This window comes from Lampris incognitus, chromosome 21 (assembly GCF_029633865.1).
Source record: "Lampris incognitus isolate fLamInc1 chromosome 21, fLamInc1.hap2, whole genome shotgun sequence".
In the NCBI taxonomy this organism is placed as follows: Eukaryota; Metazoa; Chordata; class Actinopteri; order Lampriformes; family Lampridae; genus Lampris; species Lampris incognitus.
The window spans coordinates 2,144,943-2,164,905 of record NC_079231.1 but is presented as its reverse complement, the minus strand read 5'-3'; the positions used below and the strand labels follow the sequence as shown (position 1 = coordinate 2,164,905).

Genomic DNA, 19,963 nt, shown 5'->3' with positions numbered 1-19,963 from the left:
CTAAAAGCACTTTTGTATGTTTCTCATTTGGTGGATGAGCAAGCGGACAGCAAACTGCCCTGAACACACCGCAGATTTTCGATACGAGCCACCACATCATCTCTCCTGCCCCACCACTGAGCATTTCAGTGTTTGCTTGTTGGTCTACGACCCTACCTCATGTTTTTCACAGCTGAGATACGACCTGTCAAATCACATTATACTCCATTCATTCACATCTATGGATATTTAAGTAGTATTGCCTCTGGGCCACACGAGGGCGACATAGGAACGAAGTTGTGAAGCTTGAAAGTTGTGGTTTGTGAAGATAAAGCCTGCTGTTCTGTCTTAATATATCGCCCCCTACATGTACAGCAAAAGTGGTGAAAATCTGATCAAGTCCAAATTTTCCGCCAGAAAAAGACACAAATGGTGGAAATTTGAAAGCTAAAAAATGTAAATGAGAAATGTGTGAAGTTTCCCGCTGTTGTCTGTGAATGTTCTCATTCATCCAGGTCGTTGTGGTTCTCCAAAGGAGGTGAATCAAGTGCAACTGGACTTGGTATATATCCGTGAAGACGTTTCACCTCTCATCCAAGAGGCTTCCTCAGTTCTGCCTTTCTGACTAGACCAAGCTAGTCTGACTGGCTAGTCTGACTAGACCAAGCTGGTCTGACTGGCTGGTCTGACTACACCAAGCTGGTCTGACTGGCAGCTGATGAGACTCAGAATTTATCCTCTAGGAGTCGTCGTCAGAGCTATTTCCCGCTGTTCTGTCTGAATATATCTAATCTGTCTTAATCTATTGGTCATGGAGAAACTTTAGACCACCAAAGGGCTACCCTTTGTGTTTTTGTTTTTTTAGCTTAAACTTTGGATTTGATCAGATTTTTACCAAATTTGTTGTATGTTTACCTTAGTCAATAAACCAGTTGTTTTTTTTTTGGTTTGTTTGTTTGTTTTTTGATGGACCTGAGCTGGGAAAGTGTACAAAAAAAATAAAACAAAAAACAGGTGTGTACTTTTAAAATATTGCATTTTGAAATGAATTACAGAAAAGATCATGTTAGTTATTAGGTCACGGCAACAGTTGGTTCATCAGCAAGTAGTCTGAATTGGCCTTCTGCATGGAAGCTCAGTCTGCAGTATGTCACAGCATGCCGCAGTACTGCATGCGTAAAGTAAGATCAGACCAAACGGTCTTGCTGAATAAGGAAGAGGCTGCTTCTCAAAGAGGGAGGCGCAATTTGGTTTGGTTTGAGATAAACGACAACATACATTTCTCTGAGGAAAAGACACTCATTGAGAATTGAATCTTTGTTTGCGTCTCTTTTGTACCGAGGAAAGCAAAGCTTGACTCCTTGCAAGCAATCTGTGACAGAAGATCCGGCCTCTTCACCACACAGCTCATTCATCTCCCCGGCCTCCAGCACAGTCTGCACCGCAGTCTGCACCGCAGCCTGCACCACAGCCTGCACCGCAGTCTACACCGCAGCCTGCACCACAGCCTCCAGCACAGTCTGCACCACAGCCTGCACCACAGCCTGCACCACAGCCTCCAGCACAGTCTACACCGCAGCCTGCACCACAGCCTCCAGCACAGTCTGCACCACAGCCTGCACCGCAGTCTGCACCGCATCCTCCAGCACAGCCTCCACCACAGCCTGCACCGCATCCTCCAGCACAGTCTGCACCACAGCCTGCACCGCAGCCTGCACCACAACTGCCAGCACAGCCTGCACCACAGCCTACACCACAGCCTCCAGCACAGCCTGCACCGCAGCCTCCAGCACAGCCTGCACCGCAGCCTGCACCACAGCCTCCAGCACAGTCTGCACCACAGCCTCAGCACAGCCTGTACCACAGCCTGCACCACAACTGCCAGCACAGCCTGCACCACAGCCTACACCACAGTCTGCACCACAGCCTCCAGCACGGCCTGCACCACAGCCTCCAGCACAGCCTGCACCACAGCCTCCAGCACAGTCTGCACCACAGCCTCAGCACGGCCTGTACCACAGCCTGCACCACAACTGCCAGCACAGCCTCCACCACAGCCTGCACCACGCTGCGGTAGAGGCCGTGCTGGAGGCTGTGGTGGAGGCTGTGGTGCAGGCTGTGCTGGCAGTTGTGGTGCAGGCTGTGGTACAGGCCGTGCTGAGGCTGTGGTGCAGACTGTGCTGGAGGCTGTGGTGCAGGCTGTGCTGGAGGCTGTGGTGCAGGCCGTGCTGGAGGCTGTGGTGCAGACTGTGGTGTAGGCTGTGGTGCAGGCTGTGCTGGCAGTTGTGGTGCAGGCTGTGGTACAGGCTGTGCTGAGGCTGTGGTGCAGACTGTGGTGCAGACCATGGTTTAAAGTGGCGTAGTGAACTTCATCAGTCCTGTCTACCACAGACGTAGGTCAGTTTAACCTACTGTGGTTTAAAGTGGGGTAGTGACCTTCATCAGTCCTGTCTAGTACAGACGTAGGTCAGTTTAACCTACCATGGTTTAAAGTGGGGTAGTGACCTTCATCAGTCCTGTCTACCACAGACGTAGGTCAGTTTAACCTACCATGGTTTAAAGTGGGGTAGTGACCTTCGTCAGTCCTGTCTAGTACAGACGTAGGTCAGTTTAACCTACCATGGTTTAAAGTAGGGTAGTGAACTTCATCAGTCCTGTCTACTACAGATGTAGGTCAGTTTAACCTACCGTGGTTTAAAGTGGGGTAGTGACCTTCATCAGTCTTGTCTAGTACAGACGTAGGTCAGTTTAACCTACCGTGGTTTAAAGTGGGGTAGTGACTTTCATCAGTCTTGTCTACTACAGATGTAGGTCAGTTTAACCTACCATGGTTTAAAGTGGGGTTGTGACCTTCGTCAGTCCTGTCTACTACAGACGTAGGTCAGTTTAACCTACCGTGGTTTAAAGTGGGGTAGTGACCATCAGTCCTGTCTACTACAGACGTAGGTCAGTTTAACCTACCATGGCTTAAAGTGGGGGAGTGACTTTCATCAGTCTTGTCTACTACAGATGTAGGTCAGTTTAACCTACCATGGTTTAAAGTGGGGGAGTGACTTTCATCAGTCCTGTCTACTACAGACGTAGGTCAGTTTAACCTACCATGGTTTAAAGTGGGGGAGTGACTTTCATCAGTCTTGTCTACTACAGATGTAGGTCAGTTAAACCTACCATGGTTTAAAGTGGGGGAGTGACCTTCATCAGTCCTGTCTACTACAGACGTAGGTCAGTTTAACCTACCATGGTTTAAAGTGGGGTAGTGACCTTCATCAGTCCTGTCTACTACAGATGTAGGTCAGTTTAACCTACCATGGTTTAAAGTGGGGTAGTGACCTTCATCAGTCCTGTCTAGTACAGATGTAGATCAGTTTAACCTACCATGGTTTAAAGTGGGGGAGTGACTTTCATCAGTCTTGTCTACTACAGATGTAGGTCAGTTAAACCTACCATGGTTTAAAGTGGGGGAGTGACTTTCATCAGTCTGGTCTACTACAGACGTAGGTCAGTTTAACCTACCATGGTTTAAAGTGGGGTAGTGACCTTCATCAGTCCTGTCTAGTACAGATGTAGGTCAGTTTAACCTACCGTGGTTTAAAGTGGGGTAGTGACCTTCATCAGTCCTGTCTAGTACAGATGTAGGTCAGTTTAACCTACCATGGTTTAAAGTGAGGTAGTGACCATCAGTCTTGTCTAGTACAGACGTAGGTCAGTTTAACCTACCGTGGTTTAAAGTGGGGTCTTGACCTTCATCAGTCCTGTCTACTACAGATGTAGGTCAGTTTAACCTACCATGGTTTAAAGTGGGGTAGTGACCTTCATCAGTCCTGTCTACTACAGATGTAGGTCAGTTTAACCTACCATGGTTTAAAGTGGGGTAGTGACCTTCATCAGTCCTGTCTACTACAGATGTAGGTCAGTTTAACCTACCATGGTTTAAAGTGGGGGAGTGACCTTCATCGGTCCTGTCTACTACAGATGTAGGTCAGTTTAACCTACCATGGTTTAAAGTGGGGTAGTGACCTTCATCAGTCCTGTCTACCACAGACGTAGGTCAGTTTAACCTACCATGGTTTAAAGTGGGGTAGTGACCTTCGTCAGTCCTGTCTAGTACAGACGTAGGTCAGTTTAACCTACCATGGTTTAAAGTAGGGTAGTGAACTTCATCAGTCCTGTCTACTACAGATGTAGGTCAGTTTAACCTACCGTGGTTTAAAGTGGGGTAGTGACCTTCATCAGTCTTGTCTAGTACAGACGTAGGTCAGTTTAACCTACCGTGGTTTAAAGTGGGGTAGTGACTTTCATCAGTCTTGTCTACTACAGATGTAGGTCAGTTTAACCTACCATGGTTTAAAGTGGGGTAGTGACCTTCGTCAGTCCTGTCTACTACAGACGTAGGTCAGTTTAACCTACCGTGGTTTAAAGTGGGGTAGTGACCATCAGTCCTGTCTACTACAGACGTAGGTCAGTTTAACCTACCATGGCTTAAAGTGGGGGAGTGACTTTCATCAGTCTTGTCTACTACAGATGTAGGTCAGTTTAACCTACCATGGTTTAAAGTGGGGGAGTGACTTTCATCAGTCCTGTCTACTACAGACGTAGGTCAGTTTAACCTACCATGGTTTAAAGTGGGGGAGTGACTTTCATCAGTCTTGTCTACTACAGATGTAGGTCAGTTAAACCTACCATGGTTTAAAGTGGGGGAGTGACCTTCATCAGTCCTGTCTACTACAGACGTAGGTCAGTTTAACCTACCATGGTTTAAAGTGGGGTAGTGACCTTCATCAGTCCTGTCTACTACAGATGTAGGTCAGTTTAACCTACCATGGTTTAAAGTGGGGTAGTGACCTTCATCAGTCCTGTCTAGTACAGATGTAGATCAGTTTAACCTACCATGGTTTAAAGTGGGGGAGTGACTTTCATCAGTCTTGTCTACTACAGATGTAGGTCAGTTAAACCTACCATGGTTTAAAGTGGGGGAGTGACTTTCATCAGTCTGGTCTACTACAGACGTAGGTCAGTTTAACCTACCATGGTTTAAAGTGGGGTAGTGACCTTCATCAGTCCTGTCTAGTACAGATGTAGGTCAGTTTAACCTACCGTGGTTTAAAGTGGGGTAGTGACCTTCATCAGTCCTGTCTAGTACAGATGTAGGTCAGTTTAACCTACCATGGTTTAAAGTGAGGTAGTGACCATCAGTCTTGTCTAGTACAGACGTAGGTCAGTTTAACCTACCGTGGTTTAAAGTGGGGTCTTGACCTTCATCAGTCCTGTCTACTACAGATGTAGGTCAGTTTAACCTACCATGGTTTAAAGTGGGGTAGTGACCTTCATCAGTCCTGTCTACTACAGATGTAGGTCAGTTTAACCTACCATGGTTTAAAGTGGGGTAGTGACCTTCATCAGTCCTGTCTACTACAGATGTAGGTCAGTTTAACCTACCATGGTTTAAAGTGGGGGAGTGACCTTCATCGGTCCTGTCTACTACAGATGTAGATCAGTTTAACCTACCATGGTTTAAAGTGGGGTAGTGACCTTCATCAGTCCTGTCTAGTACAGATGTAGGTCAGTTTAACCTACCATGGTTTAAAGTGAGGTAGTGACCATCAGTCTTGTCTAGTACAGACGTAGGTCAGTTTAACCTACCGTGGTTTAAAGTGGGGTCGTGACCTTCATCAGTCCTGTCTACTACAGATGTAGGTCAGTTTAACCTACCATGGTTTAAAGTGGGGTAGTGACCTTCATCAGTCCTGTCTACTACAGATGTAGGTCAGTTTAACCTACCGTGGTTTAAAGTGGGGTAGTGACCTTCATCAGTCCTGTCTACTACAGATGTAGGTCAGTTTAACCTACCATGGTTTAAAGTGGGGGAGTGACTTTCATCAGGCTTGTCTAGTACAGACGTAGGTCAGTTTAACCTACCGTGGTTTAAAGTGGGGTAGTGACCTTCATCAGTCCTGTCTACTACAGATGTAGGTCAGTTTAACCTACCATGCTTTAAAGTGGGGGAGTGACTTTCATCAGTCTTGTCTACTACAGACGTAGGTCAGTTTAACCTACCATGGTTTAAAGTAGGGTAGTGACTTTCATCAGTCTTGTCTAGTGCAGATGTAGGTCAGTTTAACCTACCGTGGTTTAAAGTGGGGTAGTGACCTTCATCAGTCCTGTCTAGTACAGATGTAGGTCAGTTTAACCTACCATGGTTTAAAGTGAGGTAGTGACCATCAGTCTTGTCTAGTACAGACGTAGGTCAGTTTAACCTACCGTGGTTTAAAGTGGGGTAGTGACCTTCATCAGTCCTGTCTACTACAGATGTAGGTCAGTTTAACCTACCATGGTTTAAAGTGGGGTAGTGACCTTCATCAGTCCTGTCTACTACAGATGTAGGTCAGTTTAACCTACCATGGTTTAAAGTGGGGGAGTGACTTTCATCAGGCTTGTCTAGTACAGACGTAGGTCAGTTTAACCTACCGTGGTTTAAAGTGGGGTAGTGACCTTCATCAGTCCTGTCTACTACAGATGTAGGTCAGTTTAACCTACCATGGTTTAAAGTGGGGTAGTGACCTTCATCAGTCCTGTCTACTACAGATGTAGGTCAGTTTAACCTATCATGGTTTAAAGTGGGGTAGTGACCTTCATCAGTCTTGTCTAGTACAAATGTAGATCAGTTTAACCTACCGTGGTTTAAAGTGGGGTAGTGACCTTCATCAGTCTTGTCTACTAGACGTAGGTCAGTTTAACCTACCATGGTTTAAAGTGGGGTAGTGACCTTCATCAGTCCTGTCTACTACAGACGTAGGTCAGTTTAACCTACCATGGTTTAAAGTGGGGTAGTGACCTTCATCAGTCCTGTCTACTACAGACGTAGGTCAGTTTAACCTACCATGGTTTAAAGTGGGGTAGTGACCTTCATCAGTCTTGTCTACTAGACGTAGAAACATTCTGCCATTAATTTCTACGCAGAAATTCTTGGAATTGTCTTTAGAAAGAAGAAAGAAAGCCACTTTCTGTTGTCATTGTACAACTACAGTGAGTGTGTTGTCTGCATGGAACCATCCTACTGTATAGCAGTAGTGGGCAGCTGCAGCACCCGGGACCGACTCCAGTTCTTCTTTCCACTCCCTTGCTCAGGGGCACAGGCAGCAGTATGAAGCCTAACATGCATGTCTTTGTGATGGTGGGAGGAAACCCACGCAGACACGGGGAGGACATGCAAACCTTCTTGCTGTGAGGCAACACTGGGCTGCCGTGCCGCCCAATTTTTTTTAAACGTCTCCAAAAAATATACCGAATCTCACCTTCTTAGAAACATTCGCCTGAGTGTCATGATGATCTTTCTGACAGATAAAAAAGGTGTAAATTATTCCTGCCTCAGTAGAGAAACTCTGACACCAAGTAGAATTACATACACACTCCAAATGAAGCTGGCCAGACAGATACGACGGTACGTATGATGAATATGATGCGATGAAACGCATGACAGTTTAGTTTATTTTATTAATCAGGATCCCCATTAGCTGTGCCCTAAAGCACCGCTAGTCTTTCTGGGGTCCACATAAAAACAATACATTCAAAACAAGACAGAGAAACAAAACAAACAAAAATAGCAAAACCTACATTAAACTTTACAGTACACATATGCAAGTCATCATCCAACAGCAAAGAGACACACACATAAATCATTCCCATGTACAAACTGTTGAAACCATCCAGGCTATACAATTCAGTTGGAATCACACCTCACCCTGTCCTGTATGTGGCGTGTGTGTGTGTGTGTGTGTACGTATGAGCATGTATTTTGCATCCTACAAATATAACATTCCAAGGTGTTTCTTTATTTGCTGTTTAAATAGTGATAGAAGTGCAGCATTCCTTCTGTCCTCAACTTTTAACCATTGTAGACAGAAGTGCATGCTGTTGATGTTCGTATTGTATGGACATTGGAGAACAAGGCGCGCCGCCTTGTTCTGTAGCAACTGGAGTTTGCTTAAATCTTTTTTCATGGCATTCGCCCATATTATTTGGCAATAGTCGAGCTGTGAGAGAACAATAGTGGTTATTACCATTTTAGTCAATTCTGGTGTAAGGTATTGTCTGCATCGCCTTACCACTGCCAATGCCTTACCCATTCCGTTTACAACGTCAGTGTGTTTTGACCAGGACAGCTTATTGTCAAGAATGATGCCTAGGAGCTTAGTTCCCTTTACTTGTTGGATTGGTGTTTTATTTATAAAGAGTTTTAGCTCTGGCTCTTTCCTAAGAGAATGATCTGAACCAGATATAATGCTTTTCGTTTTAGTTGCATTAAGTGTGACTTTGTTTTCAAAGACCCATTTCCAGATTATATCTAGCTCCCTATTCAAGATGGCATTTAACTCAGCAGGTGTTGTTGCTGATGCATACACTGCAGTGTCATCTGCATATATCGTTCATTTAGCATCTTTTAGTACGAGGGGTAAATCATTTGTAAAAATGGGGTACATAAGTGGACCTAGGCAGCTTCCTTGAGGAATTCCACACTCTATAGATACACTATCTGAGTAATCTCCATTAAAGAAGACTCTCTGTGATCTATGCATCAAATAACTTTCCATCCAGGCCATTGCAGATGGTCTGAAACCACAAGACTCCAGCTTTTCAAGAACGAGCTTGTGGTCAATTACATCAAATGCTGCTGTAAAATCTAATAGGACTGCACCACAGATCATTTTGCTGTCCAAATCTTTGTACCAGTCATCTGTCATTTGGGCTAGAGCTGTACATGTAGAATGTCCCTTTCTATAGGCATGCTGAAAATCTGTTATCAGATTATTTGCTGAGAAATATTCTTGTATTTGATCAAAAATTGCCTTCTCAAAGATCTTACTTATAGCTGATAGCAAGCTTATGGGGCGGCTGTTAGGCCACTAAATGATGTTTTCTTATCTTTGGGCAATGGTATGACTTTTGCTTCCTTCCAAGCCTGTGGAAAGATCGATTGTTTCAGGCTGGTATTCATTATGTGACAGATAGGGTGTGCAATGTAATTAACAGCTATTCGAATCAGTTTATCATCTGTATTATCAATTCCTGGTTGTTTGTCATTACATGTTAACTTAATTAATTTTTCAGCCGTTTCTGTATTTAGTTCATTGAACTCAAAATGACATGGTTTATCGCTCATATATTTTTTTATGTTATAAATGGATAAATTATTATCTGTCCCATGGGATAAGTCTTTCCTTAATTCATATACCTTGCTTTTAAAATGGTCATTCAAATAATTTGCAATTTCTTTGGGTTTTAGTAATAAAGGTACCTCAGCAATCAATACAGGTGGCTTGTAAAGATGAGTTTTGTCCCATTATACTGTTCAGTGTACTCCAAAGCCTTTTCCCACCATTCCTTGTTCTGCTTAACTGTAGAGCATAATATTGTTTTTTTTTTCTTTTGGTTGAGCTTTGTAACATAATTCCTTAATCTACAGTATTTCTGTCTGTCAATTATACTACCACTTTTCTGTTCCATTTCCTTTGCCTTATCCCTCAGAGACATGTGGTCCTTTAACTCCTTGTCAACCCATGGTGCATGCTTGTCCATGACTGGTTGAAACTTTTTAAGAAAGACTTCTAGTACTCCATCTGGTTCCTTTTCATCATAAATGGTGACAGCTTCCCACACACCTCCAGCAATGATGACCAGAGGCCAGGGTGAAAACCGGATGGTGATTGAATGTTTTATTCCCAGCAGAAAACCTAAAAAACCCATAAAAACACAGACAAATATGCTGCTGAGATTTCTGAGTGCACTCACAAGCAGTTTTTTGTTGTTGGTTTGTACATGCAAGTCATTTCAGGATGGATACTGTTCACATTGACATCAGATATGAGTCTGAATGGAGCATTTAGGTCTCAGAGTGTCAGCCCATCACAGAAATTACACTCTGACAGAGCTGATGAAGCCTTCTCTCCACTTCCTTCCCTTCACACACAGATCTCAGCATCGTGGCAGCGACTGCGGCTGTGTTGGCGGGGCAGAACCTTGACCCGACCAGCAGAGATCCAAACTCCTCACACAGCTCCTCCGGGAGCCAGTGTGAGGGGACCTGGACCTCACAGCGCTCAATCACGCCGTTCTTCACCTCCATGCTGAGGGCTGCGGTGACACAGGACGGCGGCGTGTCGTCCCTCAGCTCCAGTGAGGTGTGGATGCTGAACCGGGGCGTTCTGCCGAACCTCCACTCCCAGGACCGAAGCTCCTCCTCCATCTTGTCGATACCTGGAAACATCACCTCGTCACTCGGGTCAATGGGTCTCACCAGACCACTGCAGCCAAACTCTAACCACAGAACAGAGGACAGGAAAGAATGTACATGGTCAGGTCAGACTTCATTTCCATCTCCCTGAATCACATGCAGTCCCAGAGGAGTTTACAAGCATGCTACGTTCTCCAACACAGCAACATAGAATAACTGCCAAAACGAGACACACTTCATATGGACACACTCAACCTGTGTGAGAGAACACGCCACTGGCAAGCCTGAAAGAGGAAGGTTGTACTCTTCTCCATGATATACTAGTACGTCTGCAGTACATTGTACTCTGTCCTGGTAGGTCATCATGTGTTTTAATCTCTTCGGTTACATCTGCTTTTTATCCTGTTTCAATGTTGTGTCCTTCTCTCACTCCCACGTGACTGATGTTTCTTGTCTCTTCTCCCGTGTGTGAGTGTGATGTGAATGGCGTGATGTGAGTCTCTCTGTGTGCATGTGTAGTCTGTTCCCCTGTCAGGTCTCCATGGTGATGCTGGTCACATGGCTCGGGTCCTGGGCTGTTCGGGTGGCATCTGGACACTGCTTGGCATCCTCCTCATCATATATTCTGTAAGTCCATTATAACTGTGTTATCCTCTTTCAATGTTGTACTGTGTAAGTTGTGTCAACACAACATCATTGCAGGTTGTGCGTCTTGGGAGAGAGCTCCTCCTCTGGTGCTCTCCCTGTTGTTTCTCCCTGTTAAAAGGTTTTAGGGAGTTGTTCTTTATCTGATGTGAGGGTCTAAGGACAGGAAGTTGTGTTGCTGTGAAGCCCCCTGAGGCACATGTGTAATTTGTGATAGTGGCTATATTAATTAAAACTGACTTGACTTGCCCACCACCATCTCACACTTTCAAAGGACATCTCAGAGCACTTCCACACCTCCAGTCCCGTCTGCTTGGTTCTGAATCAGGGACTTGTTCTAATGCTGCACTCCCACCCTGGCTCAGTTTGTTCTCACATGGCAATATTTAAAAAACGCCCCAAAATATATAAAAAAGAAACCGTTCCCTCATTGGTCAGAATGTTGGTGCTGGAATTTCATTACTATCTCCTGAAAAGAAAAACACGCAAACAACACGTCAAACATGGAGCAAACTCACTGGCTCGTCACTGCAGCTGTCACGAGTCCCTGGCTGGTACATGATCAGCATCACATGCAGCTTGAACGTGAATCTAGACTCTGTTTGGAAAATCATGTCTTCGTGCATTTCATATGAAGACACGCGGCTTCGACACACCTCAGTAGAAGAAGGTTTCAACGATACACACAGTGACGTGTTGATGCGCACTCAACACTCCGGGGACGGACGTCCCAGAAGATGAATCAGCTCATCTGGACACAACGTTAACTGACAGCAAGTGACCTCTTCAGTCTCAGCTGACTGCAGGTACCCCACCCTTATCAACAATACGGTGACTGCAGGTACCCCCACCCTTATAAACAATACAGTGACTGCACGTACCCCCACCCTTATAAACAATATAGTGACTGCAGGTACCCCACCCTTATAAACAATACAGCGGCATAACGACCCAAACCACCGGCCAGTTTCATATGCAAATATGGGTGTGACCATTAACTAGAGTTACAGTGGTCATGTGTACTATTCACAGAGGACTGGGTGATAGTTGCAATCACAGCATGGTAAGATGGTGACAGATGTACTCTTAGCCCCCCCCCCCCCTCAGTTCAGGGATGGTCATTCCCTCTTCACATAGATGGCCTCTTTGACTCCCCGTTCAACCCAGCGTTCCTCCCTATCAAGGATGTGCACATCCTCATCCCTGAAAGAGTGGCCACTGGCCTGTACATGGTGTAGACTGTGGAGTCCTGGCCTGTAGATGGTGTAGACTGTGGAGTCCTGGCCTGTAGATGGTGTAGACTGTGGAGTCCTGGTCTGTAGATGGTGTAGACTGTGGAGTCCTGGCCTGTAGATGGTGTAGACTGTGGAGTCCTGGCCTGTAGATGGTGTAGACTGTGGAGTCCTGGTCTGTAGATGGTGTAGACTGTGGAGTCCTGGCCTGTAGATGGTGTAGACTGTGGAGTCCTGGTCTGATGTGTTAGCTCTCCTGTGTTGTGTCATCCTCTTGGCCAGCGTCTGTTTAGTTTCCCCGATGTACAAGTCACGGCAATCCTCCTGGCACTTAACAGCTACACTATATTGCTCTGTTTGTGCCGGGGGACCTGATCCTTGGGGTGGACCACCTTCTGGTGCAGCGTGATTTGGGGTTTGAAAGCAACTGAGACGCGGTGTTTGGAAAATACACGTCTCAATTGTTCTGACAGTCCCGCCACATACAGAATCACCACTGGTTTGTACTTAGACAGCTGTTGTCCTTCTCTCTTGGATCAGCTGGTGCACTGTTTGGGCGTCTTCCTGGCTTTGACAAATGCCCAGTTAGGATAACCACACTTAACCAGGAACTGTTTAATTTGGGATTTCTCCCCTTCCCCGGCTGCTGTGTCGGTGGGGACGTTGTCAGCTCGGTGGTCCAGTGTACTGATGACTCCTAGTTTGTGCTCCAGTGGATGATGAGAGTCAAACCTTAAGTACTGATCAGTATGTGTTGGTTTACGCTAAACATCAACAATCAAATGTCCCCCATCGCCAATCCAATTTCACCGTCTAAGACTAACCTGTCATGTTCCACATCCTCCTGGTGAACTTGATGTGGTGTCCACAGAGTTCATGTGGTCGGTGAAATGTGTTACATCCTGAGATTTAATTTTAACCCAGGTGTCGTTCACAAATCTGAACCAATGGCTACATAGGTGGTGTCCCTGAATAGGACATCAGAGCCTCTTTTCCACTTCCATGTACAAGTTGGCCACTACAGGTGAGACTGGGGAACCCATAGCGCCCCCATGCCTCTGCCTATAGTACTGCCCCCTTCACTATGTTCTAGCAAGTCTGTAATGTGTTTCAATGTGTTCTGTTGCATTGTGTCCATCCGTGTGTCAGAACCACACACTGACCTGTGCTGTACTGTCGGACCACAGCATTGAGGATGATGTCAGGGTCAAGGGTGGGGTCCTCATCCAGCAGGTTGGTGACAGGAGAGGGGATGCTGGCCGTGGCGTTGCTCTGAATGTCTGGACAGGAGGGTTTGAGCAGTGCGGACAGCAAGGCGCGGTCAGCGGAACACAGCAGGGTGCAGTGGTGATAGGAGGCCGTCCTCCCCAGCTTAGCAGCTGTACCTTCAAGAACACAGAGTACATTTTCTTTATAACATCACCCGAGAACTTTGACAACATATTTTGTAGACTAGACTGGATGAAAGACAGAGCTGAAGGAAAGGAAAAGGGAGACAAAGAGGTTTTGTTGGTGAAACTTTAAAACAAATCTAAATAGATATTTTAATCCAGGACCTGAGATTTTACTATAACGCATTAATTAATAACCTGAGATCTTGTATCTCCCATTGAGTAAAATGTCCAGTCTGTCGGTGGCCCTGATGTCCAGCTCCGGTCTCAGACTCTGGAGAGCCGTGGTCACAACTCGCAGGTTTCGCTGTCGGTCATAGTTTTTCTTGGAGGTGAAAAAAGTCTTTCCAACAAAAAATAATTGTCACAAAAGAAAAAAAAAAGTATTTCAACACATTTACCCAACATGTAAAGAAATAACAACACTGAACTTAAGTAGATCACTAAACAATGACATGATGATGTGATGAAACAGTATACGGGGTGTTATTTTCATGCAGCGGTGGAAAGTAATGAATTACAACTACTCTACTTACAGTGCTTCTCCATCATCAACATGAGTATAATAAAATCATAGTACTTTTACTTCGAGTTGATTTGAAATAAAATACTCTACTTTGCTTTTTTTAAAATGTATTTGGACACCCCCCCCCCTCCCAATTTTTCTCCGGTCTCTGCTCTCTGCTCCACCCTCTCTGCTGTTCCAGGGAGGGCTGCAGACTACCACATGCCTCCTCCCATACATGTGGAGTCACCAGCCGCTTCTTTTCACCTGACAGTGAGGAGTTTCACCAGGGGGACGTAACGCGTGGGAGGATCACGCAGTTCCCCCTCCCCCCTGAACAGGTGCTCCAACCGACCAGAGGAGGCACTAGTGCAGCGACCAGGACACATACCCACATCCAGCTCCCCACCTGCAGACACGACCAATTGTGTCTGTAGGGATGCCCGACCAAGCCGGAGGTAACACAGGGATTCGAACACGCGGTCCCCGTGCTGGTAGGCAACAGAATAGACCGCTACGCTACCTGGACGCCCTCTGCTTTGCTATTTTAATTTTAATAACCATCGCAAAATTTAGAAAAAGTGACTTAAATCCTGCAAATGTCTAAGTGCATAATGTAGTGTGAATAATTCTAGAATGAGTCGGATTTGTTGGTTGGAGTTTGTAAACACAATATTTAAAGCCCCCTCCTCCCCAGCACAACGACACCAGAAGGACACGCCCCCCTGATCACAGTCTCCAGAACACGTCCCAGTGTACGGGCCAACTCAGCATTGCTCTTCATCCCCATCTTCTCCCTCAGTGCTTGCCAGCAGGTGAAAGCCAACCCCAGATTCACTCTCGTTTTGGAAAGAGCTTTGTCCGCTTGGTGTTTCACCTCGCTATATTTTCGGCGTGGTGGCCGCCATTGTCGTAGCTTCCCCTTGGATGCGTGTTTACATTCTCAATCTTGCACCTGGTCACTACGTATTTATAGAGTCTCTCTGCCCAAAGGTTAATGCCCAGAAACGCCCCATACACAGCAAAATAATAAGATACAGGCAGAGGACAAGGTCTAACCCTAACCCTAACTCTAACCCTGCAGATCCAGACACCACCACACATGTCTAGCGGGAAATCAGTGATGATTTAGAGAGACTAGGAAAGTCCTACTCGTTCTACCTTTAAGTGTTAGTGATACTGGGTGTTTTATTTAGAGATTTACTTTGCATAAGAAATGTGGTCTGTTCATCCAGTGTGTTTGTCCAGGTTGGTTCCAGGGATATGGGCTGTGTCAACTAAAGGAGATTTCATATTTGGAGTTTGTAGTCATGAAAAGAACAGAAATAGTTTGACTTGAGTCGTTTTCTTCACCAGTCCTCTGAGCAGTCCTGAGGTACGTGATCAGTAAAGTGTCATTGGCAGTGGTGTAGTGGAGGGTATACGCGGGTATACTCTTTCTGTCAACTTACAGTATATAACATATCAGTCTAAAAGCCACTAAAATATAGAGGAGCATATACCCCATTTCTCCTCAGGGGGTCTCCCATCGAGGTCGCAGTATGCCCATCTCCTTGACGACCACCACACTGGTACCTAGAGGCGTTTGTCTGGTGACACCTGCTGGGTGTTTTGTTGGCTGGACCGGACCAACAGGCCAGCCCTACAAACGTGAATGTTGCTGACTGACTCGAGTGATCATCGTGACTGGCACGACTGAGCCGCTGGATCAGGTCACCAACAACGTCACTGAAGTGACATGATTGTTGGGCCAAGTGCCAAGAGGCACAAGGGACAGCACACAGTTAAAGCACCCCAAATAATCACCGACAAAACACTCACGGACAAATTCATAACAGAAGTGTGCGGCTTTTGCAGCCCCTAAACCTGGACAAATAAGACTAAAAGAAACCATGTAATTCTCAAAGGGTGAGATGGACCCCTAACTGCGCTGCTTTGCAAAATTTACCCCTTTCTGTGCAAATGAGCCTCATTGCAAAACTCCAGCACTAATAGCCACACACACTGACAATTATCAGCATCTTCAGAGACTTGGTGGTAACTCATGCTCAGACTTTCCAGTGATCAGGGCAGCAGTGACTGCAGCCAGGCAAAGGCATCGTCACGCCAGGCGTGCTCGTGAGCCGATATTTCGCAGGAGAAAATCACTTTTTGATTTAACTGACACTGAAATCATTTGCAGTTACAGGGTGCCAGGTCAAACAATTCTTGCTGTACTTGATGACATCAAGGAGGACATTGAACCTGCCTTGTGTTCTTGGTGCAAAGCCACCTACTACTACTTTTGGCTGCTCCCGTTAGGGGGCGCCACAGCGGATCATCTGTTTCCATCTCTTCCTGTCCTCTGCATCTTCCTCTGTCACACCAGCCACCTGCATGTCCTCCCTCACCACATCCATAAACCTCCTCTTTGGCCTTTCTCTTCTCCTCTTCCCTGGCAGCTCCATATTCAGCATCCTTCTCCCAATATACCCAGCATCTCTCCTCCACACATGTCCAAACCATCTCAACCTTCCTCTCTTGCTTTGTCTCCAAACCGTCCAACCTGAGCTGTCCCTCTAATATACTGGTTCCTAATCCTGTCCTTCTTCATCACTCCCAGTGAAAATCTTATCATCTTCATCTCTGCCACCTCCAGCTCCACCTCCTGTCTTTTTGTCAGTGCCACTGTCTCCAAACCATACAACATAGCTGGTCTCACTACCATCTTGTAAACCTTCCCTTTAACTCTTGCTGGTACCCTTCTGTCACACATCACTCCTGACACTCTTCTCCACCCACTCCACCCTGCCTGCACTCTCTTCTTCACCTCTCTTCTGCACTCCCCATTACCTTGGACAGCTGACCCCAAGTATTTAAACTAATACGCCTTCATCAGCTCTGCTCCTTGCATCCTCACCATTCCACTGTCCTCCCTCTCATTCACACATAGGTATTCCGTCTTGCTGCTACCAGCCTAAAATGTATTTTGTGCAGTGATGACTGTATGATCACCAACCTCTCGTTGCTGTGATTCAAAACCTTCGAAAAACGTTTGTTCTCACTACTGCCACTCCCTCTCTTCATTCAGTCCCTAGCTCGCTTGATCACTGCTTCTCTCTCTCTCTCTCTCTCTCTCTCTCTCTCTCTCTCTCTCTCTCTCTCTCTCTCTCTCTCTCTCTCTCTCATGTGTGTGTGTGTGTGTGTGTGTGTGTGAGAGGTATACGGTAATATGGCATACTGTCAAGGCTTGTTTTGTAGTTTACCAAATTAGGCAAGACCTTATTATTTTTGGTGTCTGCGATGTCCCTTTGTTTTCTTTATCTTCAGGGCAGAAAGGGGTATACAGTTTTATCGCTGCATTTTAGGATGTATTCTGTCACCTCGTATCTGTGTTCTAGCGCACAGGTGAACACTTAAACTATTGTGGCGGCCGCCCAGTGACTGCTGGGATAGGCTCCAGCATCCCTGCGACCCTGAGAGCAGGAGACGCGGTTAAGATGATGGATGGATGGATGTTATACAATATTGTGTACATGTCGTACTGCGTGAGCCACAATACTGTTGCTGTTGTTTATGAACTAATTTGCATTGATATCTGGGTGATGTTTTTCATCAAGTAGTGTGGATTTTGCGCACTTATTGGGCTGGAAAACGTGCTTGACATATGAGTTAAACACCCTGTGTGTATAAATATAGGCGCATGCACAGGATCCCTCCTCTTTTTTCTTCTTTTTTTGGTAACAACAAACCTACCGTAGTAGTAATGGTAGTAGTGGTAGTAATTGTAGTAGTAGTCATGGTAGTAATTGTAGTGGTAGTAATTGTAGTAGTAGTAGTCGTGGTAGTAATTGTAGTAGTAGTAGTGGTAGTAATTGTAGTAGTAGTATTAGTGGTAGTAATTGTAGTAGTAGTAGTGGTAGTAATTGTAGTGGTAGTAATTGTAGTAGTAGTCGTGGTAGTAATTGTAGTAGTTGTAGTAGTGGTAGTAATTGTAGTAGTAGTGGTAGTAATTGTAGTAGTAGTAGTAGTGGTAGTAATTGTAGTAGTGGTAGTAATTGTAGTGGTAGTAGTGATAGTAATTGTAGTAGTAGTCGTGGTAGTAATTGTAGTGGTAGTGGTAGTAGTAGTGGTCGTAATTGTAGTAGTGGTAGTAGTGGTCGTAATTGTAGTAGTAGTAGTAGTAGTGGTAGTAGTGGTCGTAATTGTAGTAGTAGTAGTAGTGGTCGTAATTGTAGTAGTAGTAGTAGTAGTGGTAGTAATTGTAGTGGTAGTAATTGTAGTAGTAGTAGTAGTAGTAGTAGTAGTAGTGGTCGTAATTGTAGTAGTAGTCGAATAGAAATCCCGTGTGAAATATGCACCACTGGTCATTCGGGATGGAAGAGGTGACTACCCACCAGGTTGACGTTGCCCTGGTCGTGGAACACCGTCCCTCCTCCGCTGCGCCTCCGTGCCAGCGGGACTCCTCTGCTCCTCATGAGCCGCAGGTCACACTCCTGCCACGGGTTCTGGTGTCGGCCGATCACCACCGCCGGCCCGTTCCTCCACAGCATCAGCAGGTTCCGGTTCTGCAGGTCCACGTTCTGGTGGATCCAGTCCTCGAGAGCCAGGTTCCGATAGACATCCGAGGACAAGGACTGGAGGACGAGTCCCGGCTCACCGCCCTCCTGAAGGACGGGCAGGGAGCTCAGAGCGCCACCCTGCCGCGGACCAACTGCCGCTCTGTGCCGGAAAAAACACAGCGTCCGTAAAATCATTTTCTGAACGTTAAAAGGGGGGAAATTGATTCTCAAAGATCATCACAAAGTTGTTGAGCAGTAATAGAATGCGAGTAAAGACCTGAAGGGGACTTTATTCACTAGTTTACAAAGAATACGCGTGAAACCTTCTTCTTCTTCTTCCTTTTCCGCTTGTCTTCTTCTTCGACGCCGTCGTCGTCGTCTTCTCTTCTTCGTCTCCTCCTTCCCTTTCGTCTCCTTCTTCTTCGTGTAATTTAACCTCTGGACTATCGTAATGTCCTGTTTTATTTTATTTTGTTTTATTTTATCTTTTTAATTTTCTATTCCTGTTTCCTTGTTTTGTTCCTCATTGTCTTTGATATGTTTGATGTACTGTCTACTCTGTTGTTATAGAGTATACTGGCTTTGCTTGATGTATTTGTTTATTTGAAGTCTTTAATAAAAAGAAAATTGAAAAAAACTCGTCTTCTTCGTCTCTGCTTAGTTGTCTTCTTCGTCTCCTTCTTCTCCGTATTTGTCGTCTTCTTCGTGTCCTTCGTCTTCTTCTTCGTCGTCGTCTTCTCCGTCATCTCCATTTTCGGATTTGGCAACGTCATCTTCGTTTCCTCCTATCTATGTATTTTTGGATGGAATGTATATATGCCATGTTTGTTTTACAATTAACTTTCTTCAAGAATCTGTACATGGATATGAACAATGTTCAATAAAAATATATATATAAAAAAAAACTTCGTTTCCTCCTTTGTATGCGCTTCTTCTGCTTCTTCGTCTGCGTCTTCCCCGCTTTCGGTTTTTAGAGGCGGTTTGCATCTGAAATGTAGCACTACTGCCATCTACTGGATCAAAAATAAGACTACAACTTATACCGGCCAAACGTGCTTATGCATACAAGGAATTTGAAACCGGTTTACAGCCGCTTCTAGTACGTGTATATATATCACTTAAAAAAAGAAAAACAAAAGAAATAAGTATGTTTGCACAACGGCTAGGTATGTCACTACTATACAATGGCTGAATAATTAATAACTTATTATGCTTGTACATTATATTAAATTGCTTGTATACTATGTTATATACTTATATACTAAAGTATGTGCCATATATTATCTATTATATAATTGTGTTCTAATTATAACAGTAATAATTTATAACCAGTATACGGCAGTTGTATGTGTATTTACAGTTATACATTTGTAATGCACAACTGGTTTAAGGAGGTAGATATGTAGGTGAGACATATTGACCAGACGGGCCTGTTTACAAAG

General features: G+C 45.2%; 1 protein-coding gene across 2 annotated transcripts; it reads right to left on the bottom strand.

Annotated features, from left to right (window-relative positions):
• Positions 1 to 7,447: 7,447 nt before the first annotated feature.
• Positions 7,448 to 18,877, bottom strand: lipt1 (lipoyltransferase 1). Of its 2 annotated transcripts, none has more exons than XM_056301223.1 (5): positions 18,799 to 18,877; positions 18,357 to 18,681; positions 13,674 to 13,818; positions 13,248 to 13,469; positions 7,448 to 10,290 (listed from the first exon to the last, which is right to left on the bottom strand). In XM_056301223.1, exons 2-5 carry the CDS (start codon positions 18,510 to 18,512, stop codon positions 9,872 to 9,874), a joined length of 942 nt encoding a protein of 313 aa, XP_056157198.1. In that variant the 5' UTR covers positions 18,513 to 18,681; positions 18,799 to 18,877; the 3' UTR covers positions 7,448 to 9,871. The 2 variants fall into 2 exon arrangements, with proteins under 2 accessions (XP_056157198.1, XP_056157199.1); XM_056301224.1 differs by having other exon boundaries at positions 18,845 to 18,872.
• Between the last annotated feature and the right edge of the window lie 1,086 nt (positions 18,878 to 19,963).